Genomic DNA, 26,463 nt, shown 5'->3' with positions numbered 1-26,463 from the left:
CTCTCGAAGCCCATGGACTGTCTGAGAGTCCCTGATGAAACTCATTGTCCAGGTTGAACCCAGTGTTGACTCAAGATGTCTATTTAGGGTTCTGACATTAGTGACTAGAACTGTTCCCCAGAGTGGCTCCAGCACAGAGACAGGCTAGTCAGCCTTTGGTGCCAATGCCTGCTTCTTGAAGCGTGCTCGAGCCCAAGTTCACCTACATAAAACCTACTGTAACCTACTTTCTACAACTCAATATGTATTTGGGTTTTTTTTTTTTTTTTTGGTTTTTCGAGACAGAGTTTCTCTGTGGTTTTGGAGCCTGTCCTGGAACTAGCTCTTGTAGAGCAGGCTGGTCTTGAACTCACGGAGATCTGCCTGCCTCCCAAGTGCTGGGATTAAAGGCGTGCGCATTTGGGGAGAGCTATTTATCCTAATATCTTACATCAAAGGCAGAATGAGTAGCTGAACAAATAAACAGAAGCATATACATTCATTCTGTCCCGACTTTTCCTTTTTCATTTTTTTTATTATGTGTATTCGTATGTTGGAGGGGTGGGGGGGTGCGTGTGAGGGCAATGCCTGCGCAGGCCAGAAGAGGGCACCAGTCCTCCCTGGAGCTGGAGTTTACAGGAAGTTGTCAGCCACCTGACATGGACGCTGAGAACTGAGCAGAATTCACATTTAACCACTCACAGCCATCTCTCCAGCCCCACTGCTGGGACCTTCGTTGTTACCCCATGGCTGACATCATGATTCGGTCAGTTTCAAAAATTCACTAGCGGTAAAGGGATTGATTCTGCAGTGTGATTATAAGGTCATAGAGGTCGGGGATTTTAATCTCAAGGCAAAGCTACAGCTCAGAACCACACCTTGTTCCACATGGAAGAAAACTGGGGGAGAAACAGCAATGCCAAAACATCCATAAACTTCTGACAGCCTTTATTACATAAACACAGCTTTGGAAAGGAGCATAGGCTTTGCAGGGTCTACTAAGCAAGGGGCTCCGAGTGGGGGTACTGAGCTTGCCACAATTAGGATATCAACAAAAGCTGATCTAACTTCAAATACTGTTGTTTTCAGACACCATTTACTCCCTACAGCAAGGCCATCACTAGTTCAATACATTTAATATATTTCTTTTAAGACCGTGTTCCTGGAGTTCTGCAGCCTATTGGAAAAACTGCTTGGGACACAACTAAGATTGTTCATTTCTTTTTAAGACCTACAGTTGCGGAGAGCAGGGCCCGAGAGGTCACATGTGTGCCTGGTGTGTCACTATGTGCTGATGCCCATGGCCTGCTCCACAGCACGGGTGTCGTCTGTGGGAGGAGCGGGGAGGTCCAGCATGGTGGTCGCCGTGTTCCTGGGATTCCCAGTAACCAGCATCCAGTGGTTCTTGGGTTTTTCAACTCTGTGTGAATCCAGATGTGTGTGAGCTGCAACCTCAACTTCCTTCCCAAAATAGGTCCTGGAGCACAAAAGAATGGATTCCAGTCAGAAACTGAATGACAGTGTTCTTCCCTCCTAGGAAATCCCTCTTGGACCAGACCACTCTGCAAGGCCCAGGAGAGCCCCTAAAATGTACGTTTGCAGGAATATTTCCCCCCTGTTCTCAAGGGTTTAGGCACATGGGGTCCCTTTATAGCCAGCATCCTCCCATCAGAGAAGACTTTACTGAATAGCAGCATCAAAGTTCTACACAAAGCATCATAATTCATAATTATGACATTTAAAAGTATCAGTTACAATTCCAGTCAATAGATGTGTGGGCCGTGTAGGTATCTCTGACAAAGTTTTTCTCAAATATAATACATTTCTCAAATATAATACATTAAGTTTCTTTAGTGTTAAAAATAAGTATTTGTGCCAGGCGATGATGATGCACACCTGTAATCCCAGCACTCAGGAGACAGAGGCAGATGAATCTCTGAGTTCAAGGCCAGCCTGGTCTACAGAGCAAGTTCCAGGACAGGATCCAAAGCTACAGAGAAACCCTGTCTCAACTAACTAAATAAATGAATAAAAGGTATTTGCAAAATCAAGTCTCTTGGATTTTAAATTCAGGCCAATCAAAACTTCAGGTGATAAACATATGGACCACCCTGAATTTAAACTAAACTTTGTCTTTTGACTGTCTTCATAAATTTAGTAACCCCTTTCTGAATTATAAAATAAAATATGTCACTTGACAAAATAAAGTATTTGATGTGCCAACTGAGTGCTTATCTTTGTTTCACAGAGCAGAAAAATTCAAATAACGTTGAGCATGAACAAGGATTTTCACGTATTTGACTTGTCTAGTATGCTTAACACTAATCGAAAACAAAAATTGGCCTTAACTTTTAAATAATTTTCATGAACAATGTCATTGTTCTTAATTCAGCACCTAAAAACCTTCACTTCGCATGACTAGACACAGACGTCTAGTCAAACGTCTCTGCTTTTACATGCACGACTTGAGCCCACTATGACATTCTCTTACACCCAGCAGCATATGGTACCTTAGGGGGAGATGCCGATGGGCGGCCAAGGCTCGGTTTGTGTGGCGATGATAGAGGACAAGTTTTTCATTTGCCTTACAGGATAGGAAAAGAGTACCATTAGTATTCTGTACAATTTCCTGGAAGCAAGAATCTAGAAAATATGACCATTCATTTCAATGTAGTACATATATAACCTACAAGGCTGGGGAACCATGATGGGCTTCATGAGATGCACCATGGTAGATATCTACAGGGAAGAATAATTATTCAAAGTCATATGTAAGAAGATTTTTGACAACGTGAAACATGGCTGATGCTATTAAGTACGTACACATACAAACACACACATACATACACACATACACACATACACACACATACACACATACACACACACACACACACACACACACACGTATATATTCAGCAGTTCCTAATGCCGTCCTAGGAATGCCAAGCAAAGGAGAGGATGGCTACCCAGAAAATTCTGTCAAGCTTCCTTCGCTGTGGATAAGGTGACCATCCTCTACCCTGTACAACTCAGAGGGAGCCTCCAGAAACTGGGATCCCCTGCCAGAACTTAAGAAATGGACCCACTGTGTGGGGCAGATTCAGAGGAACCTGGGACTGTAGCCCCTCCCATGGGCAATCCTATAAAACTGCTGATGCCAGATGCTCAGATGCATGCAGTGAGTCCTAAAATCCCTCCCTCTCCTATAACAGATGCCCCCTTGGATATGTAGCAAAGCCTTGGGTTGGAGAGGCAGAGGCAGCAAGCTTGTTCTGTGCCCATAGCAACCTCCCCAAAGGATCATGTCTCATGCTCCGTCACACTTGGTCCAGAGTTCAAATCAAGAGTGATCATGGACTGTGCTTGCCTAGGTAGCCGCTTGCTGCCTCCTCCCTTCCCTCGGCTTCCCAGGATCTTTCAAGATGAGAACTTAAGTCAGGCAAAGTGGTGCTGTTTGGATACTTGAAAAGGAGAGTCTTGGGCCAGCCTGGGCTACAGAGTGAGGAAAAAAAGGAGTGGGGAGGGAGAAGAGAAGAGGGGAGGAGAGAAAGGGAGGGAGGGGGAAAGAAGGAAATAAAGGAGAGCAGAAGAGAAGCGAATGGAGGGGGACAGGAGGAAAGAGGGGGCAGGGATAGAGGAAGAAAGGAGAGAGAGAAAGGAAGAGAGGGAGAGGAGGGAAAGGAGAAAAGAGGGGAGGAGAAAGAAAGAAGAGGGAGGGAGGGAAATGAGGAGGGAGGGAGAGGAGGAGAGAGGGAGGCCAGTCCAGATTAGGTTGCCAAGCGCATTGCCTGCAGGGATCTCTACAGAGCTGTGTTGGGAGTGCCCAGGGACCCTGGGTCTTTTGTACGCCTTGTGCAGATATTCTAGTCTGCAGCCACCAGGGTTCAGAGACAGGAATTCAAAGCTCCGCCTGAGGGCCAGGTGTGAGCCCCAGCCCTTACTCTCACAGGCCCCGTGCAGGAGCCCCGCGTGCCAAGCTCACCCTGACTGGGAAGCCTTCGTATTCCAGGCGCAGCTGGGGGTCGAGGAAGGTAGGCTGCCAGCAGTTCAGGTGAGAGCTCTCATCGGTCAGAGTCACCTCCTGGAGCCAGGACTTCTTAGAGGACTTCAGAAGGGTTCTGTGGTCACTCGATAAATAGAGCTGGAAATGGCACATGAGCAGAATCGTGGCTACTGAGCCAGCCAGGAAATGGGCGACCAGAGGGACTGTGCAGCAAGCAGGCACGAAAGCAGCTTCTAGAACCCTGTCCCTCCCTCTTCCGGTATCCCTCCCCCCTTCTCTTTCCTGTGATGGTTTGGATGAGCCTGGTCCCCATGCTCTTATGCTTGAAGACTTGGGTCCCCAGTTGGTGGACTGTTTGGGAAGGGTTAGGAGGTGGGTGTGACCTTATTGGAAGAGGTGCCTCACCCGGGGTGGGCTTCGAGGTTTCAGAAGTCCATGCCATTCCCAGTTAGCTCTCTCTCTTCCTGCTTCCTTCTTAAAGAGCAGATATGAGCCCTCAACTCCTCTTCCAGCGCCATCTCTGCCTAACTGACGCCATTCCGCCCGCCAGGATGGTCATGGACTCTTAACACTCTGGAAACCATGAACCTCCAAATTAAGTGCTTTATTTTCTGTCGCCTTGGTCATGGTGTTTTCTCTCAGCAACAGGAAATAAAACGTTTTTCTAAACTCCATTTCCTGCTCCCCTCTTTCAAAACATGGGACCTGGGTCTGTATTCTCTGCGCTATAAATAACATTACCGAAACCAGGCACCTGAGATGAAGCGCTCTTCAGCCTGGGTTCATCACAGCCTGCACTGGCTCCTGACTTTCTAGTGACCCTGACCATCTGGAGTCCTTGTTCCCATTGGGAATAGAGCTTAGATGCATGGCTACCCTTGTCAAGAGGCATCCCATCCAGCCAGAAGTTCAAAATGTTCTCTCTTTGTTAGCTCTTTGCTTGTTCACCTTCACCTTGAACATGAAGGTGGTCTTTTTTTTTGTTTGTTTGTTTTTGTTTTTTTGTTTTTCGAGACAGGGTTTCTCTGTGGTTTTGGAGCCTGTCCTGGAACTAGCTCTTGTAGACCAGGCTGGCCTCGAACTCACAGAGATCCACCTGCCTCTGCCTCCCGAGTGCTGGGATTAAAGGCGTGCGCCACCACCGCCCGGCTGGTGGTTTGTCTTTTAAACAAGGTTTTAGTGTGTTCAAAAAAATTAGATTTATTTTATTTTATATACGAGTGTTTTGTCAACATATATGCTGTGTGTATATACGTCTATGCAGAAGGCTTCAGATCCTCTGGGACTGGTTGTGACGCACCGTGTGCATGCTGAGAAATGAAGCTGGGTTTTCTACGAAAGCAACAAGTGCTCTTAGTCATGGAGCCATTTCCTTGGCCCTTTGTGCGTGCTTTATTATCTACTAAGCTGTGTTTGAGGCTCAATGAGGAAGGCATGAGCAAGTTATAACCCTCTGTACATTTTCTACCCAGTGAGAGGGGTGATGGGCTGTGGATAAGAGCAGTATCCTGCTACCCTCTGGATGTTGACTGTCCCCCATATGACTGCCGATTCCCAAGGTGGCATCAGTGGGATACGAGGCCTCGTGAGAGGATCTCCTATGCTTAGAGGTGTTCCTCAGAAGACAGATCAGACTGGTGAGGCCCAGACCATGGCTGGCTTTGAGAATGAAAAGATGGCTGATGTGTACTACGGAGAGAGAGAATGAACTGGACCTGGATAGAAAGGAGCTTTGCTGAAAAGCTGACAGGAGGGAACAACACTATCAAGACCAGTGCTCCAACCGTGTAAGGCGAGTCATAAAAACCCGACCAAGAAAGAGCTGACATGCCTTCCTGAGAGAATTTGAGAGACACCTTACAGGAGTCAAACCTCCAAAGTTGTGAATAAAGAAAGCACTTAGTTTTACAGTGCCAGCCAAACACAAAGTGGCTTTTCCCTGCACAGGCCGAGGGACTGGAAAAGATAATTATTGCGTTTAGCTCAAAGATTAATTCCTAATGTAACCCAGACAAAGGGAGAGAAAGGAGGGGAACGGAGATCTGTCAACGTGCATTACGGTGCTCTATAATTACAACACTGTCGCCCTAGCATAAAAATAGACGACTTCAGTGGATCAAAATAGAACATTCAGAAAGAGCATGTGGTGCAGAGGATAATTTAATATGTGCCTAAGGAAGCACCGTGTGTCAGGAGGAAGAATTATTCGAGAGCTAACACGTGAGATGGATGATCATTCGGGGAACTTGAGGGCAAAACCTTTTGCCAAAATAAATCTCAAGTGTATTAAAAAAAATAAATGTAAACAAATGTCAAACTATAAACATCTAGAAAGTAATACTTATCTTCCTTCTTATCAGATCCCTAACAGACTAAACCTTAAAAGCTATGTAGGGGCTAAGGAGATGACTCCGTGAATAAGACCCTGTCTCAAACAACGCAAAAAGTGAAAACTGACTCCTAAATGGTGTCCTAGACACAGTCACACACTCGCACGTGCACACACACAAAAAACTAGTTTCAAAGGAAAACTGATAGATGTACCTCAAAAATACAATTCAAACAACTACGATTTAAAATGAGGAATGAAATAGCAGTAACAAATATGCAAAATTTAATCATCCATCCAAAGGGCAGAGGTAAACCCCCGTCAATACAGAGACAAAGACCACATGGTTCCCAGGGAAAAATAATAAGGATGGCAAAGACAGGGAGGAAAAGTGAGGACATAGGAGGGGGAAGGGCAGAAGTTCAGGGACTGAACCAGGTACTGCGACATTTACATATCCTTTCCTGTTTGTCCAGAAGGTTAGCAAAGATTTAAATTATGCTGTTTGCCACACTTAATGCCTTTTGCATTTATTGTTTCTGAGGGTACAGATTGGCCCAATCAATTAAAGAACTGGTTTCATGTTACCTTTAAAAAGAAATGAAAAAGCCGGGCGGTGGTGGCGCACGCCTTTAATCCCAGCACTCGGGAGGCAGAGGCAGGCGGATCTCTGTGAGTTCGAGACCAGCCTGGTCTACAAGAGCTAGTTCCAGGACAGGCTCCAAAACCACAGAGAAACCCTGTCTCGAAAAACCAAAAAAAAAAAAAGAAATGAAAAAAATAAAAAAAAACAAAAACCAGGATCTCACTCTGAAACACAGGCTGACCTGGAATTTGTGGCAATCCCCCTGCTTCAGCACTCCAGGTGCTGAAATTATAGGTGTGTGTTACCATATCCAGCTTTCATTCTTCTATTTGTATTCGCATTCTTGATATCAGTAATTCTAGGCCAAAAGAAAAAATCTATTCTGAAAGACTAACCAGGGTTTGAGGGGCGTGAGCTTTAAGCATTTACCCACCTACACACATGAAACCCTATACGGGATAGAAACTAGAGTACCAAACTCAGTTAGGCATGGTGGCACACACCTGTAATCACAGAAGTCAGAAGGCTAAGGCAAGAAGATCGCTAGTTCAAGGCCAGCCCTGGGCTGAATATTAAGACCACCAGAAGAAGAAAGCAAAGGAGACTGCCTGAAGATAGACTAAGGACTGGGTCACTCTGACACTGCCGCACAATAATATATCATAATAAGGAATAATATATACTCCTTAAATGTAACTGTTAAGGAGAGCTTTGAAAACAGCGAAGTAGAAAGAAGCTGGGTGCTCATTATGGTCACAGCCAAGTTGTGTGCTTTGAAGAAGACACATAGGAAAGCACCAGTCGAAGAAGACAGATGCTGGTGTGCACATCTCTGGGTGCTACGCCCCTGCCTCAACGACCTTTGCTTCATTTCTGTATCTAAACTCAGGCTGCAGATGGACACCTCTGTATGGCAGAGTTTGACTGGCACCGTCGGTTTGGCTTAGTGCTACCAAAAGGACTGTTGTCATGTCGGACAACACTGGGATTTCCTGCTCGTGTCCTTTGTCTCATTTGCTGTCTGATAAGACCGGTTTGCAGGGGGAGAGCTTACTGGGGCTCACAGTTTCAGGAATGAGTCTCGTGGTGGGGAAGGCTTGGCAGCAGGGACAGCTGTGGCTGTGCCTATGGGGCCACCGATTACATCTCAACGGACCAAGGAGCGGAGACATTGGGCCAGAACCAGAAAGAGCTATTATAAGGCCTTTCCCCCACTGCCAATCACTTCCTCCAGCTGGTCCCCAACTCCCAAAAGAGCCCCGCCCACTGGGAACTCAGTGTCCAAACACTGGAGCCTATGGGGAAGGGGGGTGCATCTCACACTCAAACCATAACAATGCCCACGGTCCTAGCTCTGCCATTTAGAAGCTGAATGCCTAGTTCCCAGTGGTCTTATGTCAGGGACGCATGGGAAAACAATGGAGTCACCGTGTGTGTGAAGCAATTGCGGTATTGCCTGGCACGGTGCTCCAACTTTATGATTCACCGACTCAAATGGTTAATTTACACAAATCCCTATGACAGAGCTTGCATGAGTTTATCTGGTTCTTTCTATTGTCTGTTTGGTTCTGTCCAGATGGGTCTCAGACTCACAGCAATTTTCCTCCAGCCTCCACCGCTCAAGGGCTGGGTTTAGAGGTGTGAGCCATGGCACCTGGCCTATTATACTTCATTATCTCCAAAGGAAAGGAGATTCTCAGAGACTTAAGCTTCCTGGCTTCGGCAAACTCGTCTTGTCCTTATTACTTCTTAGGAAAAAAAAAAAAAACAGCTAATCTAAAGCTTAAAATGCCAGAGCTGGACACGAGGGTCCATGCCTACAGTCCCAGATGTTAAACAGAACAACTGAGACATGAGGATCACTTTGAGTCCAGAAGTTCAAGATTAGTCTAAGCAACGTATATCTTTGCTGGCATTGGTCGCATATGACAAATGTCAGTTAACCCGTTCATTCCATTTACTGTTTAACATGGCATAAACTTTGGCTTTTTGATAGCTGCATTACCAAAAAAGACTTTTCTCTCTTCACTCCTTAGCTTTTAAGGACAGGGATGCTGTTTGCTTGTTTGTTTTGTTATTTACAAAGCTAAGAGGAAAGAATCGAGTACGCAATGCCCACGGACCCCACAGACTGAAGCCACGGTGACAGCAGAAATGGGGCCCTCATCTGCACAGTCCCTCTGGAGGTAGCTCTTGGCCATCTTGGTAAACAAGGACAGACGACAGGAGCACACACAGAAAGACTCACCATCTTGCATTCCAGGCCGGCAGGTATTCCGAGGCAGAAGCTCTGCCCGTATCTAAGGACTTGGCCCACAGCACTCCTGTCTGAGCTGTCACTGGAGGGATAGAGAAAGGGGAGAGAGGGAGGACTGTGCCTTCCCATCATTCCCTCAGGTTTCTTAGGGCATCTATTCAAATGCTGTACTCAATTAAATAACAGAGTTCCTTTCTGGTCTGTTTGGCTTGCCAGGCAAAGACCTCAGAGATCGGAGATGATGTCAAGAGACCCTGACAAAAATATATCCCAATATATCCATTTTTGCAACATTACTTAAAATACTCTTATAATCACCAACTATAAGATTTTTTTTCTTCTTGTATTTTTCTACTCATGTCTTTATTTGAGAAGTGCACGGTTCTGTTTTTTGGTGTTTTGAGACAGTCTGACACTGAAGCCCAGGCTGACATGGAACTTGGAGGAATCCTCCTGCCTCGGCCTCCTGGGAGGGCTGGAGTTACAGCTGTAAACCACCATAGCCAGCTATAAAAGGTCCTTCATTTTAGCCTCAACATCCAGCTAGCCTGAGCTCATTATTACCTGCTCTGCCCACAGATCAAACCCAGAGCCTCCCTGTTCTGTAGCCTTTGATTCGAGTAGACTAAGCTTGTCATGTCAACGTATGACAAGAACTTCATATCATGTGTGCTATGTTTTTAGACAGACCAAAGTGATACCTCTGCAGGCATTTAATACAATCTTCCCTCATCATCTTCCCGGGACCGAAATGGTCCTCAACTTTAAGTTGTTTTACCGCAAGCCATCTGTACTTAAGAAAAATTAAATGAAGGGTGCAGGAGGACGCAAGGCTCTTTTCTTGTCACTGAAGGATTGCCACAGTCTTCAATCAAAGTCAAAACGGTAGTTTGAGTTGTGATTGTATGGCTCTAAGGGTCTCATTGATCATTTCCAAAACCTCAGATCCATTTTGGTAGACGACTGATTTGAAGAGAGGAAAACCCACCTCGTGTAGCCTTTTATTACATGACATATTTTTGTTGTGAAGCTAGCAAGAGCCATGGAAACCCTTGTGGGCACAAAGCATCCTGTAACATTGTTTGGAAAATCCTCCTTTACTCCAGAGAGAACGTAAGTTCAAGTCTCTGGATCTGACCACCATGAAGCAAACATTTTGAACGGAACACAATTAGCTAATTAACCTGTTGTCTTCGGCAACGGGCATGTAAAGGGCTTTCAGCAATGTTTCTCAAGTAAGCAAGCAAGATGAGACGTCAGAAAGTATTTCCATAACCTTTGCCTGCAGCCGTTATTACCTGATGCCAGTGTGTGTGTGTCTGTGTCCGTGTGTGTTCGTCCATCTTTCTGTGCATTTGTCTGTGTGTATTTGTGTGCGTGCACAGTGGTATTCCTCAGGTGCTGTTCACCTTTTTTTTTTTAAGTGTCTCATTTGGCCTGAAATTCAGTAAGTAAGCTAGGCTGACTAACCAGTAAGGCTCAGAGATCTGCATGGCTCTTCCTGCCCAGTGCTGGAATTACAAAAGTGTCAACACACTAGGCTTTTTTAAATGGGGTTTCTAGGAATCCAGCTCAGGTCCTCACACGTATGAGGGAAACTAACGTCTCATCTCGGATTTTTAAGCTACAAATCCAAGCAGATACTGCGATGCCCTGAATGAGAGTCTCTACCTCAAAATGGTGAAGGTGTTCCTGCCCGTCGGGACGGTGGTCTGGACGGCACTCACGCCACAGGGCATTTCCAACTCTTCGCATAGCTGGGCTTTAACTTCATCGGGGCTCACACATAGGCACATGTCCCCTTCCAGAAACAGGCCAGCCTCCTCCCCCCGGGCGTGGTCAGGGTTCACAAGGATCACTTTATCGCCATAGTGGACAAAGCCATCTTGGGATATTGAAAGCTCCATCTACAGTTTTAAAAGGAATTTTCCAATAAGCCAACCAATTCCTTAGCTGCAGAGACCGAGGTCCCTCCTGAGGGTACCTCCTTTTTTCTCAGACTGGCACCATTTCAATAAGGCCCTCCCCTTCTTCTTTCCCTCCTTAGTGTCCTCCCCTTCCACACAGTCAAGCAAGTTCCCGATGACCCTAAACAAGGTCAAACGAAGCTGCTGGAATTCACAGAGGTTGGTTCCATTATAAATTCTTTCAACCCAACATTCTTTTTTGTTTTTTGTTTTTTTGTTTTTCGAGACAGGGTTTCTCTGTGGTTTTGGAGCCTGTCCTGGAACTAGCTCTTGTAGACCAGGCTGGTCTCGAACTCACAGAGATCCGCCTGCCTCTGCCTCCCGAGTGCTGGGATTAAAGGCGTGCACCACCACCGCCCGGCTTCAACCCAACATTCTTGAGCTGCAACTAGAAGGCACTTTTTCTAGGCAAGCATTAATCCATCCTTAGATGCAAACACAATTAAGTAAACATAATTAAGGGGAAGACTTTCCCTTATGTTTCTAAAATCTTGGAGAACTTTTCAAAAACTGTACTTTTCAGATTAATTTTCTTTTTTTAAGTTTTCAAAATGGCTAGTTGTTTTCTAGACGCTTTCCTTGCTTAACTCACACTTGACAGCAGTTTGAAACTGGCGTTGGAATTTGAGATTACCGGTCTCAAGAGGTTCTTTTTCAGCCTTCTGTTTCTCTGGATAAGAAGTTCTCCCTTCTCCCTCTTTTCTAGGAAGTCTCTCATGCGCTCCTGGGGATGCAAAGACAGGGTAAAGGGAAGCCCAAGGCAGGGCTTGCAGAGCACAAATCCTGGTAGCTTTTCCTTCAGAAGCATCTCAAGTTCAAAGACAGTTTGAGAACAACAAAGGGAAAATGTGATCGTGACAAAGATGGCAGAAATGTCCTCAGCATGTCACGGCGGAGTGCTTAGAAAACCTTGAGAAGAAAAATGCATGGAGAAGAAAAAAAGAGGGTCGCTATGCTTATCCCGTCCACAGACAATCAGGAGTGGTATTTGGAGGTCAGCCGTCTCTAGCGGGGTCCTCCTGACTGTGTGGTGACCATGTAGAAAACCTAGGCAGGTGGACTTCTGTGAGTTTGAGGCCAGCCTGGTCTACAAAAGCTAGTCCAGGACAGCACCAAAGCTGTCGGGGGCGGGGGGGGGGGGGGGAGCATAGTTTTCACCATATAGTCATAACCCCAGAACCTTCCCAACACCTAGGGGTGCCACAAAGCTGGCGAAGGCAGAGAACCCGGAAGGAGGCAATCTGTGCCTGCCGTGAGTTCAGGAACCGCGAAGCGGGTGCTCAGAGAGCAGATGCACTACCTCGGGTTCCTAAGAGGGGAGTGGAGGACACGGCGAGGCTGAGTGAGAAGAGGCTACGTGCTCAGAGCAGCACAGAGGGAGCGTGCAGGACAGGATCTGGGAGCCTGGGAACGCAGCGGCACCCTGCGCACCTCCTCCAGGAAGATGTCTTCGTTCCAGTTGCCCATCCGGACTCCAGGACCATACAAGTTCCGCACCGCCATCGTCCCTGCTCAGTCAGAAAGCCAGCTTCCCAGGACACTAGTGTTAGCGTGTCTCGTTGCCATGACGACCAGGCAGCTCCCGGTTGGTCAGGGTCCTCTTGGCTAGCCAATAAGTGACTGCACACCAGGTGCACGGGTTCCATGTTCCGCCTTAGACCACCTCACCCTGCCCCTCCCCCCATCACTGCCGCGGTCTTCCACGAGGAACACCGCAAAGCTGATTGGGAAGCCTGGCAGCACAATGTTTCAAATGCTCCGTAGGGGGAAGAAAGGTCTTGAAACTTTTTATGTCGTTTTTCTTGGGTTGGATTTTTAAGTGAGTGTCTGGGTATATAACTCCAGGCTGGTCATGAACTCTTTATGTATCAGTTTGGTCCTGAACTGGAAATCTTTCTGACAGCCTCCTAGTGTTAGGATAACAGATGTGCACACTACAATTGGCATAAAAATGCTTTTTGCTTTTTAAATTGGGTTCTAAGTTGAAGCACTCTGAAAAGGGAGTGCCCTTGCTTTCCTGTGGAAATGTGGTTCAACTCCAGTCTATTTTCCTAATCGCTGTCAGCATCAATTTCACAAAACAGCACCTCCTTCACTGTAGACACTGGACACACCACACACACACACACACACACACACAGAGAGAGAGAGAGAGAGGGGGGGGGGCATTACTCAAAATTCACAGCTTCCAAGGGAAGAAACCATTGTGTTAACATATTTTTTATTTTTCTAGGGTAGTCGATAATTTTCATGGATTTCATAGCAACCCTCCGCTCCCATGTCCAAATGCAAGGGCAAGCCTGTGATTTGCAGGCACTCTTGGTAAAGCCAAAGTTTGCTGTCGCCAGCATTTCTTCAAGAGGATATGGTCTTATGAGCAGGAGGAATAAGCAGTTAGGTAGACCCACCTGGTGCCAGCTGCTGACTGCACGCATCTATTAATTCCCCAGTGTCCAATCACCTCCCAACACAGACAAGAAACAGAAGGTGTGGGCCAAACCCAACTTAACAAGAAAGCCAGATCCTGAAAACAAATTGCTTCAGGAGATTGTAACACACCCAAGCCACCGAAGAAATGATGGAGAAGGGACTGGAGGGCTACGTGGATGAGTCATTGCTGCCCTGTGGGCTCTGAGGGTGACAGCCGGGCAAACTTGAGGGAAGAGGATTCCTTGGAGACCTGGGAGGACTTGAGAGCTTGGAAGCTGCAGCCAAGGACACAAATAGGACCCATTCTGCTCCTCTGAGATTCCACTGGCTCTGTCCCTCCACCACCACACCGCATTCTAAGATACACATTCTGAGATTCCAAAGGCGCTACGTTGGACATTACATCGGATCAGACACGTGTCACTCGGGGTATGTGATGAACTGGAAACAGACTCAGTGAAGCTAGCAGTGTACCTTAGCATATTCAAACTGCTAAAGCCAGCCTTGCTGTGTATGATGAGGAATAGACATCAGTGTGACTACTCACACAGGATCATGATCATCTGAAAGCAAGCAGTTGCCTGGTGACGTCGCCGCAGTACCATCAAAGCACACGGCACCGCTTGCTCACATGTGTCTGTGATGCTGGTATAAGAGAAAAACCTGTGTGCTGGCTGCTGATCAAAAGCATAGCACACATGATTATGGATAGGATATAAGGCTCAGAGTGACGCTAAATGACTATGTTGCTGGCTTTCTATTTACTATAGAGTGCTTTTACCTCTATTTTAGAAAGTATGCCTCCTGTGTATTACAGGGTACTAGGAAGCAGTGGCGGGGGAAGTCCCCAGTGTCAGCAATCTACTGCAGCTCACAACTAGAACATCTCCAGATTTTCTCTAGTGATCTTCTGATCACTATCACCCAAAGCATTCAAAGCCAGTGTCGATGTTGGAGATGAACTGATGTAAAATGATTGACCTGGAAACAAAGGTGCGAGTGATGTTTTTTTCCTAAAACCACAAATCAATAGTAGTTATCCCTCACCAGTCAATCATGTCCAGATTCACCACAGCTGGTATTGAAAAGCATGAAAATCATTGGGGCTCGGGATCCACTAAAGGCAATAACACTAACAGAAATTTGAGGAGGGCCAATAGCAGAGATGGAGGAACTTTAAGATCCTGGCTTGGAGACCTAGCACTGATGTTTGCACGGTGAGGCAATCAATGATAATACAGCCCTCAGAAGTATCCCTGCTCTAGCCAGGTTCTGTTGGCACACGTGTGTAATTCCACCACTCACCACGAGGAGGCAGAAGGATCAGGAGTTCAAGGTCATCCTCAAGGACAAAGTAAGTTTGAGACCAGCCCGAGCTTTGTAAGAGTTCTCTCAAAAAGGCGTGGGGGGGGGGCTTGCCAGAAAGATGGCTCAGCAGTTAGGACCCAGTATCGCTCTGCCAGAGAACCTGAGCTTCGTTCTCAGCACCCATGTAGAATAACTCCCATCTGTCTGCACCTCTAGCACTAGGAAATCTCATGCCTCTGGCCTCTATTAGGCATGGTACTCAGGTGCACACACCTACACACATCTACATACACACCTAGTTTAAAATCTTTTTAAATCTTTTTATTTTTAATCTGTTGGGAAGTATAGGCAGTCAGATCTCTGAGTCAGAAACCAGCCCAATTGGCTTAGCAAATTAGGGCTATATAGAGAGACCCTGTCTCAAAACTCACACACGCATGCACACATGCTTGTGGAACAATTGTACTATATCCCAAAGCAAAGGCTCCAGATGCAGATTTCTGACTAACTTTGGTGTTGTTCCTCTTGAGTGTCTCCACGCTCCCCACCAAGTTGAGCCTTAAACAAGGAGACATTTAAAGCATTGGAGCTGGACACCTCTCTCATAGGCAAGAGCCTCTACATGAAGGACCGAAACAGCAGGACTTGAATTACCTGTCAGAAGAATGGGACCTGAGTCCTAGCTCTGGACCTGGAAGGAGATGAGGCATCCTAAGCTGCCTAAAAGGTCATTAAAGGATCACATTTTAAAACTGACTCCAGGAGCCTTGAATCTTACATGATTACTTTCCATCAGAAGCTGCCTCATAGAACAAAGACATGGCATTGTTTCTGTGGGAGTCACCCAAAGAGGGGTCTGCCAATCAACTTGGACAAAGTCTCACGAGCCTTTTTTAAGATCATAAATTATTTTGTTTATATATAATTATACAAAAAAAATTCCTTTAAAACCCTCAAAACCAAGATTTAAACCTATATGTATTCACTAATCAGTGACCCTGTGTGTCTGACTAAACCTGACTTTCATAACAAACCTGGTCCCCCTCTCACCATAACCTCAACTTTACAACTGTGCTTTTGGCATAAAACAGTTATATATTTTTTTTAAAAAAAGCATTGGCTATTTTGTGTGTGTGTGTGTGTGTGTGTTTTGATTGGAGTCCTTTATTACTTACTCCTAAGACATCTGGTAGATAAAGAGAGAAGCCAAAGAAACACTTGAAAAGAATGATGCTCAGGAAAGAGACGTGGGACAAAGTTCAGACACTGGGAAAGAGAACCAGGCCACACGCACTACAAACAGATTAGACAAGTCCCCGCTGGGTGTGGACGGCCAGCAGGTCGTCCCGGGGTCACCCTGAGAGCACCAGGTAGAACAGCAGAACAACTTTTCCACTAGGTGTATAAGCACAGCTGTCTCTGGACCACAGCGTTCTCCTCATGGGTCGAAATGGGAGGTTGCTTTACCATCAACGCCTGTGATGTGTTAATAAATACGAAGGAGAAAGAATTTGGCTGCCCGTGAAATTAAGGTGGAAATACTAAGAATTTTTGATCATAGAGTCTTGGGTTCAAGGCATATCCTGGGAATATATGACAGGGCTTCTAGCAAGCAACACAGCCCAAGGTCACTTCAACGTGAAATCTGTTTCTTCGGGGTCATCTTGTCAAATCAATATTTTTAAGAAGAACTGACTACTTGAAAAACAATGTTTTTGATACAAAGTCTAGAGTAGCCCAGACTGGCCTCATGGGGCAGACAAGGATGCCCTTGAACTTCCAATCCTTCTGCCTTTACCTCAGGTTCCGGGATTCCCGGCACACACCACCACACACAGGGTTTGTGCGGTGCTAGGCATTGGATGCAGGGCTAATATAAATGCTAGGAAGCATTCAACCAACTGAGCCAAATCCCCAGCCCCCAGACTTCCTTTGGAGACTCACAACTCTTCATGGGGCGCCAAACTGGAACTTAAGAGAATCCTCCTGCATGAACTTCCTAAGTCCTGGGATAGCAGGCGTGCCCCCCACCACACCCAGCCCGGCACTATGACACAGATTAAAGGAGAAACAGATGCCATCATGAGCACTACTCCACTGCAGTCCATTGGGCTAACTGGCATCACTGATGTGCTGAGCAGGACCAGCTCACAGGGACAGTGCACAGTCATGTGCATGGGATGTATGGCAGTACCAGCTACTCCATCACATCCAAGGTAAAAGGTCCAGTCCACAAGGATAATGAGCTTGCCCTCCTGGAGTCAGAACAGAGGCTTAGAAGCTGTGCTGATCTTAGTGATGGGTCCTAGATATCCATCTTCGGGGCCCATGGGATAAACCCACAACTGTTCAATAAATAGAGAGTTTGCATTGTACTGGTAGAGAGAAGAGGGAGAAGCTTTATTTCGGTTCACATTATCAGAGGGTTGCCCTATGCCTTAGCCCCGTGACTGTTGGCCTGTGTTGAGGCAGAGCATCGTGGCAAAAGAGGAAGACATAGTGAGACAGGGTTCTTCATCTCATGAAGGACAGGAAACAGATGGGAAGGGGCCTCAGACAAGGTATGCCTTCCCTGGGGACAGCTAGTGACCTCCCATCCTCTGACTAGGTCCCTAACTTCTACAACTAAGTTTCAAAATACCAATGACTACTACCTGGAGACCAAGCTTTCAACACCTGAGCCCAATAGGAGACAGTTTATATTCAAATTATAACTCCAACTTAAGTGACTTGAGGCTCAAAGTGCATGAGATAATAAAAAGATATAAGATTTGAACACAAAGAAACAAAAATAACAAAAAATGCTTTCAGGCAAAGAAATAGAGACCAGAAATTCATGCAGGGCAGATTAAATAAGATAATAAAGGAGAAGAGAGGAAAGGGTAAAAAGGCAAGGCCCATTTCTCAAAAGAAACTGATACAGGGCAATAGAGTAGTCCACTGTAGAGATTTAAGGCGGGCACGCCAGAAGTCTGTTAGGAGACAGCCAGTAGGAAGGGTGGCTGTGTCTGTGGGGATGGAGAAGTGCAAGTGCATGAGAAAAGAATCAAGTTACCGTGACCAGACGTGGGAGCCCAGCTATGTCATGGGGGATCCACACCAGTGAGCAGTTAGCGGAGACTAACTGCCCTGTGCCTTCCCTGGGGAAATGGAGCTAAATAAGAAGGGATTCTTGGCCCCTGTCTGTGTGGAGAGTCAGGAGGAGGGAGCCCTTCTGCGCAGTGAGGGCAGCCTGGGGATGGGGGTGGGTACAGGGAAGGCAGCTCTAAACAGAAGTTGACTCCCCCACCGAAGAGTCCTTTGATACAGAAAGCGAGGCACCAGAAATGGACCTACTCTAACGAGGTGACATCATTTCCCTTAATGTCTCCTCCAACCAGGGCAGCTCTTCCCACCCTCAACAAAGAACATGCCATGCTGACACAGCAGAAAAGAGGCTTCCAGGTTTTTATGTCTCCATCTGGTTTTCCCTTCTCTTTTCCTTAGATTCCTACAGGCAAGAACCCCACGTGAATACCATATATCTCTCCCGAGTCAGGCATGACCCCGGAGCCTAGCATTCATCCCCAGTAACAGCTACGCTCCCTTGGACTCTTTCAACCGGAACTTGGCTGTCTTGCACTCAGTCTTTGGCCCCTCATCGGTGCCACCATCAGTTGGCCCACTCTGAACACCCTCAAGACTTGACCCCAGAAGAAGTGTGCTGCTTTCCAGTCCCTCACCTTCCCCACTGCAGGCAGAGGAGAGTGGGCCCTGGGAAAGGGAACCTTTTATTCTTCTCCATACCCCGACAGCTTTAGAAACCCAAGGGCAGTTTCAGGAATGGGTTTGGAAGCAAGGACTAGAAGAAGCCAAATGTCTTTGCCAGGAGAGCAGTAAAACAAACCAACACACACCATGTTTTCCACTTAGGAGGAGGATACTGCAAGAAGTAGTTGACCCCCGAAGCAGGGGAACCGAGAGGGCAGAAGCCTGCCGGAGACTCCCAGATGGCCTTGAGAGGACTCCGGCTTACAGCCAGCGTGAAGGTGGAGCTTAGAGTCCTGTCTTCTGGGATTCCAGACCAGAGAGGCCCTGTAGCTACAGGGGGAAGGTGTCTTCTAAATCACTGAAAGTTTATTTCAAACTTCATGCCTCCCACCCCTTTGCAAGCAGAAGCAAGGCAAACGTAAATTGCATGTGACAAGCAGATAAAGAGAGCAGGGTTATAGTTTGACTCAAATGATGAGCTGGGACAGAAACGTCCCCCTCCTCACAGGGAAGTCATCAGGGCCTGTGGCACAGTATCACCACGTGGGCCACTCTGAACCTCCAGAGCCCACAGAGCAGGACTGAGCTGTAGAAAGCCACACGCCTCTCCCAGTGGGTGATGAGGCTAGGGTGACTTGCATATGCCGTGGGATAATGCTCTTGTACACTGTAGAAATTTGTCACTCATATTGGTTTACTAACACTCTAAACAGTTGTGGAGGCCCACGAATGGGAGCCTATTTCCTTCCACCTTGTCTGAAGATCAGAGTTTTAGCTTGTTCAAAGTTGTTGACAACAAGCATGGCTACACACCCTACCCTAGGGTGTGGTTACTTGGTGTTTTGGACATTAAGATGGCCCATACAAGTAGATCCACTCCACCCTGACCAATAGTCAGGAAATTCAAGCTTACTTCTGCTCCTTCTTTTGAAATTGGAGGCTTGACCTTGGGAGTGGTTGCCTTCAGGATACTTGGTCTAGGGTGTGTTCACTGCCTCCACAACAGAAAGCTAATGACTTGATATCTCAGTACTGAAGCAAGTAACTGAGTTGGCCTTTGTATCATGTTAAAACAGTCTTTTGTCTTCTTTCCCCTGTAGTATTGAAGTATAAAAGTGTATGGAAAATTAACCATGGGAGGATTTCAGTATTCACTGGAACTCCCACTATTGTGCTATGTTTTCTGTTTTATTATTTTCACTCACGTCTTCATCCTCTTTACTACCTTTCTGATCCCCATACCCATTACCACCAATACCTGGTAAGTGGTATTTTTGTTGAAGCTGGTCTCCGACAGCCAGTAGCCAGGCAGGAAGTAGAGGCGGGGTGACCAGAATAAGAATTCTGGGAAGAGGAAAGACAGAGATGCAGTCACCAGCCGGATACAGAGGAAGTAAGATGAGAGCGCCTTCCTGAGAAAAGGTACCAAGCCACATGGCTAAACATAGACAAGAATTATGGATTGATTTAAGTTGTAAGAGCTAGTTAATAATAAGCCTAAGCTCATAGGCCAAACAGTTTATAATTAATATAAGCTCTGTGTGTTTCTCTGGGACTGAACGACTGTGAGATCAGATAATACAGAAACTTCCATCTATGTGCATCCAACACAGTTTTCTCTCTCAGCAAACTCCAGTTTCACAGACACTGCCACCCGCCCATTGGTCCCATCTCCCCGATCAAAAAAAGAAAGTCTTTATGGCTTCGCCAAAATATAAGTATTTTATACATGGATAGTCAAATTCAGAATGTAGTAGAGATGCTTGACTCCATTTCTCTCCCACCCTCTATTATTAATATTGATACTATCGTCATCATCGTCATCATTATTTAGAAACAGTGTTTCTAAGTGTTCTGCATGTCATGCCTCCACTGGTATGCTTTCACAGCAGTGAGCTCTATGGTACTGGGTTCACACGGGTATAAACACAGACTCAGTTCCCCAAACAGCCTGTTTTTCCTCTTCCCTAAGTCGAGTAAGAAAGCTGCGGCTTACTTTTATTTCACAGACAAAAAGAGACGAGCACAGAGAAGTTCTGGGAAATACCCAAGGCAGCATGGGAGCTAGAGCTGAAACCCTTCTCAAGAGTGAAAGGGAAAGACGAGAGAACAGGACAATATGGCTTTCTATTTGCACAGCAGCCACTGACCTCGGGCATATCTGTATGAGGTTTTCAGTCTGGTATTGCCAGGACAAGCGAAACTTTTTTTTTTTGTTTTTTTTTTTGTTTTTTTTTTTGTTTTTCGAGACAGGGTTTCTCTGTGGTTTTGGAGCCTGTCCTGGAACTAGCTCTTGTAGACCAGGCTGGTCTCGGACTCACGGAGATCCGCCTGCCTCTGCCTCCCAAGTGCTGGGATTAAAGGCGTGCGCCACCATCGCCCGGCGATGTGAAACATTTTTACATTATACGGCTAGCTTTGTGACTTAAATCATAGACTCCGAGTCAGGCGTCCTCGACTCAAGGGGCAGAACTTACAACTGACCTGCTTTTGTGACCTTGGGTGAAGTCACACCCCACCCCATAACTCAGTTTCTTCCAGTGTAAAATAAGATACATTAAAACCTTCGTCTTATGGTTATTGCGATCTGTGTCAGGAGGTGTGTGCAGCATGTTGGCTTAGCAGCTGTTTCTGCTTGCCGTTATGAAGGCATTGCTCAGAGCAAGCCCAGGTGCCAGGGCTCTCACAGCTGGCCAGGCACCTCAGCCGGCAGATGTTTGCAGCTTTTGAATGTCCGTGTTGGAGGCTCCTTGGTGTGGTCTCATCCCAAAGCCAGCTGAGCCAGACCAGGTCCTTTCTGATTTTTCTTTGGAAGTAAACGGATTTCATACTTGGGCAATTGTGCCCTCTTGTGGCAAGTCCTAGGCATAGTGTGCTAGCCCTAAAGAAAATACCAGTGCAGTCAGGACTAAGGAAAGCCTCAGGACTCTGTTCTGGAGATCCCAGTAGGAGGGGCTCACAAGGCCCCTCCTCCCCCTGAGGCTCTATAAGCAGCTAGCAGTTGGTAAGGAGGTGGGGTTCAATAAGGCCTTTCCAGAGCTTCCCTAAAGATCTAAAGCAATAAATGGTTGCTGGGAGGTAGGAAAGATATGGTATCCAGTAATGTAGCGACTGTTGAGGTGCCCCCATTCCTGTAAATAAACCCACATGTGCGTTCCTATTAGAAACCCCAGTGAAACTTACTGGTCACTGTATCCCCAGAAAAGGACATGAAAGGTGATGGGGACAAAGTTGGGAAGAAGAAAGGGATCAGCAAGATAGGAGAGGGACACGATAATGGAAGATGAATGTGATTTCAGTATACGTATGTTTGAAAATGTCATCAGGAGACCCATTATAATGTTTAATGCATAATTAATATATGCCAAAAAATTTTAAAGGTGGCTACAGTTTACAAGTCTCTCTTTCTGAAGGGGCTCGAGAATTAATGGTGCGTCTTTCCTTTCCGTGAGGACCACTCGGATGAAAAGTCAACCGGATAGCAGAGACTTCTAAAGGGCTAGAAATGTAGAGCGGTTGATAGATTGCTGTCCCCGTGTGTGTGGAGCCCTCTTGTCTGATCCCCAGCACCACAGAAAACTGGCTGTAGTGACTCACACTGCAATCCCAATAGAAGGAAGTGGAGACAAGGGAACCAGAAGCCCAAGGTCACCCTTGGCTCTTCAGCCAGTTCTTTAGTGAGGTCAAGAGACCTAGTCTCAAAAGAGCAAACCAAAATCAAAACCAAAACCACATTTTGTAGGGATAAGTCCCGCCCCTTAGGGGGCATGTTCGCCTCGGGCTAATGTTGGCCTATAAATTTGGCAAGTGTGCTCCCAGCCGTCCTCTTCTGCTTTCCTGGTCTCCGCGGGAACGGTGGTTCTGTAAGTCTATTTCTACATTAAAACTATATATATTTTTACAATCTGTCTGCATTCGTTTACGCCGCTACAACATTTACTAAGTGACTGTTTAATTGCGGTTGCCTCAGCTTCCTTTCCTGTAAATACCGTTTCATGCCGTGTGCTAAGAGCCTGTTTCTCCTGGGAGACTTTACTCATTCAGCACCCTGCTTCCTTGTAACTTATTCTCATCCATCAAAGCTATCTTCAAAGGCCAGCTCCCCTCCCCATCTCTAGACTGGATTCATCCAGTTGCCCCACCCTTCACACTGCCTGGCATTTTGTATTTTCTCTGCAAATCCATGCATGCCCTGGGCAATGTTGTCCTAGCAATGTACAGGGGACTTGTGTGAGCCCCCTTTGCACAGTTGGTCCAGGGACACTATTTGTGGAGCCATGGCATGGACCACAGCAGGTGTTTCAAGGCGCATATTACACCCCAAATTACTAAGCATCCCCTCCTTTGCAGGTCCCTCGGGACCATCTGCAGTACAATCAATACTCCCCTTCCCACAGGTCCAGTCATAACTTTTGTTCACTGAATGTGTGCAGATACCCACCCACCAAACCCTGGGGCCGGTTTCTGCATAGACTTGATCTTTTGCCTGTTCTGGCCTCCGAGTCCAGGTAAATCTTCAAATGCCTGTCCTGGGTCATGAATGGTAGTGGTAGATGGATCTTCATCTCAGTACTGTGGCTTGAATGACAGGATTCTTTCTCCCCCCAAAATCCAAGGCTCAGGATGAACACCTTGGGGTCAGGCAGGTCCCAGATGAATTACTGTCCTTTGGATTTCCAGTGTGATGGTTAACTCCACTGTCAACTTGACTGGATTTAGGAACATGTAGGGAGCTGGGGAGTGGGTCTCCAAGGATACTTTGAAAGAGACAAAATGAGGGATGAACTGCCCAGCGTGTGGGCAGTGCCATCCCATGGACTAGGGGGTCCTGAGGTGAATAAAAGGGGAAAGTAAGCACCCCACTCTCAGCTCTCTACTTCCTGATCTGTCTTGAAGGTGAGCAGTCTAGTTCTAATAGCACCCTGTGGAGAGCCACTCCTGCTGTCACGCCTCCCTTGATGGACTAATCCTTCTGACCATGAACCCCAATTGGTCCTTCCTCCCTTTTGTTTCTTGTTTGGTTAATACTCAGTGACCATTGGGTCCTCAGCTCTCTTCTTGGCTTCTGAACACCTATGACGATGTCCCAGGCTGCAGAGCCGGCTCTCCGCCCTGGCCCACGGACAGGCACACTCTGTCCAGCTGACTGAGGGTGGAGTGTTGACTAGGTTTATTTGACAAATTGATCCCTTCCCTTCCTGTGGGCTGGGCATGGTTGGGAAGGATGGACAGATTTAACCTTTTGTTATCAGTCCTGTCTAAAAAGGATACTGAGCCCCAGAGGAGTCAGGCCACTGTGACCCATGAAGCACCTACCCTCCCATGCCTGGGTCAGGACACATCAATCGCCAGTGCTGTCACCTTTGCAAACATTCCCACTGATGATGGCCCTAGAGCTCTCCTTGGCCACAGTGCTGGAACACATAGCTCCAGAGCCACCGCTCCCCCACCCTCCTAACACATTTGATTCCCAGGCAAGCGCATCCCTTCTGCAGCCCACAGATAATGTCTTCTATCAATGTGGTGATGGAGGAAGGTCATTGGCTAATAAAGGAACTGCCCTGGCCCATTTTATTGGTTAGAGGATAGGTGGGAGGAGTAAACAGAACAAAATGCTGGGAGGAAGAGGAAGTGAGCTCGGAGACTCGACCGCTTTCCTCGCGGGAGCAGACGCCTGAGAGAGACGCCATGCCCTGCTCCCGGGATGAAGCTCGGACCCAGGATGGACTAGGCTAGAATCTTCCCGGTAAGACCGGTTCTCACAGATGATTAGAGATGGGTTGATCGGGATGTGAGCGGGCGGCTGGGGTGCTGGGGAAGCGGCCCCGCCGCCCTTATTACTTCATATGGCGCCCACGTGGACAACTGCTTCCACATAAAGCCTGAGACAGCTCGGGAAGTAATTCTAGAACAAAATGTAAGCATTGTGCCTGGTTTCTTGGTAGCAGCAATTTCTCGGTTCTACTCTGCTTGCTAGAGGCAAGCAAGCGCCTCATCTAAGAGAGGCTTCCTGACTCAGCTTTAGCTGCAAAGCCTGCAGCTCATTAAGAGGTCCTGCCACAAAACACTTAAACGGTGTTGACGAAAAGCTGAACACATGCTTTTTGGTTTTCAGCCGTAGCAGGAAAAAAGCTGCGCCGTTTAAAAATGCCAGATTTCTGGGCCATCCTGCCAGGGCAAACTATGACTGTTTGAGGCAGGAGGGCCGGCTACCTAGAGAGGACTTGAGTGTTGTCTGTTGTAGCTCACTTGCTGGCAGGGACCTTGAAATGCCATACACTTGTGGCAGTAAACATGGCTACAGCCTGTATATCCGCCATGAGGCTGGAAAGCTAAGGAATGGACTGGATCTAGCTGGCAAAGCCACGCTTTTAGTCCTACTGAGATTGCTTGGTAAATTAAAGATTCATGAGGTCAGAAAAAGAGAGATATACAGTAAAGAGAGATTCAAAGGCAAAGAAAATTTTTAAATGGTTTACAGTGTGTTAAAAATATATGCAGACTAAAAGTTGAAGTTCTTAAAGTAAAAAACATCAAAAAAGGAAGAGAGTTGTTGTGTGTGGTAGCACACGCCTTTAATCCCAGTGCCTAGAAGGCAGAGACAAACAGATCTCTGTGAGTTCAAGGTGTAGTAGTATACACCTTTAATCCCGAATGCCTGAGAGGCAGAGACAGGCAGATCTCTGAGAGTTCAAAGACAGCCTGGTCTACAGAGTTACTTCAGGTCAAAGATACAGAGAACCTGCCTCAAAAAGCAAAGAGTTAAAAGTAAAAATAAACAAAATAGAGGTTAAAACACAGCTGCACAAAGATGGAAAATACACAGAGAATTTTGATACTGTATGCTATTATGCTCTCTTTGAATTGTTTGAATGCTGAGGAAGGACAAACAACTGCTAAAAGATATTTGTTTATAAATGCTGCTGAACTAATCCAACATAGATACTTTGAAAATGCCTTAAATTTGAAATTTGGATCTAAGGACATGATACTTTGGAAAGGAGTTTCTTATTTTGTTTTCACAGAGGATGAGACGCTGTTCATTTCTTCTATTCCAATGTGGTATGATGGACCACGCCCTCCTGAAGGGTTGGTGTGAACACCTTCAGAAAATTGCTTCGCTCAACTGCCAACTGAGATGAAACTAGCACACAGGTTATACCATGAAAGACCTAATTAACGACGCCCCCATTCAGCAGGAAGCAGTTTGGAGAGAAATAACTGCGCCCATATTCCCAAATATGGTTTATAAATGTTCTTTTACATTTAAAGGGGGATATGATATAGGTATGAATAATTTGCATTAGTATAGATTTTGCTTTATTGACAGATTTAAGGTCAATTTTGTTATATGTATAAGTGTTTCTGATTTTGATTAAGGTATTGTGATTGTGTAGTTCATTTAAAATATGTACTGTATAATTAAGAAATATAGGTTGTTAATAGATGATCATCGATAATAGTAAAGCTTGTAGTCATGTTAGTTAGATTTTCTAGATATATAGAGATATATTTTAGATAGACATTCTTCATGTCTTTCAAAGATTACAGAATAGGACATTTAATGTTTTAATAACTGAGGACTTTTCATGACAATGAGACACGTCTGCTCCTGGCAGCACCAATCTACTTCAAGAGGAAGATGGGCATCGAAGAGGCACCTTATGGAGTTTGATAGCCATTTGGGCAAGAAACTGCTCTTGCCTGGACTATTGCATAAACTGGACACAGAGAACCCGCAGAGAGAGGACTACTGAACTTGCCTAAGGTGAGATGATCTTTCGGGGTTCCTGATTCATTTTGAAAGAGTCTGCGAGACATTCTGCAGGACACAACAGATAGTGACTGAAC

General features: G+C 46.3%; 1 protein-coding gene across 2 annotated transcripts; it reads right to left on the bottom strand.

The window, feature by feature from the left end:
- Nucleotides 1-947: 947 nt before the first annotated feature.
- Cfap161 (cilia and flagella associated protein 161) lies at nt 948-12,650 on the bottom strand. Of its 2 annotated transcripts, none has more exons than XM_041658760.1 (7): nt 12,556-12,650; nt 11,759-11,848; nt 10,829-11,064; nt 9,149-9,239; nt 3,965-4,123; nt 2,490-2,563; nt 948-1,456 (listed from the first exon to the last, which is right to left on the bottom strand). In XM_041658760.1, the coding sequence occupies exons 1-7, from the start codon at nt 12,625-12,627 to the stop codon at nt 1,264-1,266; spliced, it is 915 nt and encodes a 304-aa protein (XP_041514694.1). In that variant the 5' UTR covers nt 12,628-12,650; the 3' UTR covers nt 948-1,263. The 2 variants fall into 2 exon arrangements, with proteins under 2 accessions (XP_041514694.1, XP_041514701.1); XM_041658767.1 differs by having other exon boundaries at nt 12,425-12,584.
- Nucleotides 12,651-26,463: the final 13,813 nt, after the last annotated feature.

This window comes from Microtus oregoni, unplaced genomic scaffold (genome assembly GCF_018167655.1).
Source record: "Microtus oregoni isolate MIOR12 unplaced genomic scaffold, Mior012 000000F_ref0000247, whole genome shotgun sequence".
Lineage (NCBI taxonomy): Eukaryota > Metazoa > Chordata > Mammalia > Rodentia > Cricetidae > Microtus > Microtus oregoni.
The sequence above is the reverse complement of the archived record's forward strand: the minus strand, read 5'-3'. Positions and strand labels throughout refer to the sequence as shown.

Excerpts from the sequence above, each read along its gene's own strand:
- Cfap161 (XM_041658760.1), bottom strand. The coding sequence starts at position 12,627 with ATGGCGGTGCGGAACTTGTATGGTCCTGGAGTCCGGATGGGCAACTGG. Across the intron at positions 11,849-12,555 it reads AAGACATCTTCCTGGAGGAG|GAGCGCATGAGAGACTTCCT; the intron begins GTGCGCAGGGTG and ends TTGCATCCCCAG. Across the intron at positions 9,240-10,828 it reads AACACCTTCACCATTTTGAG|TGACAGCTCAGACAGGAGTG; the intron begins GTAGAGACTCTC and ends CTATCCCTCCAG.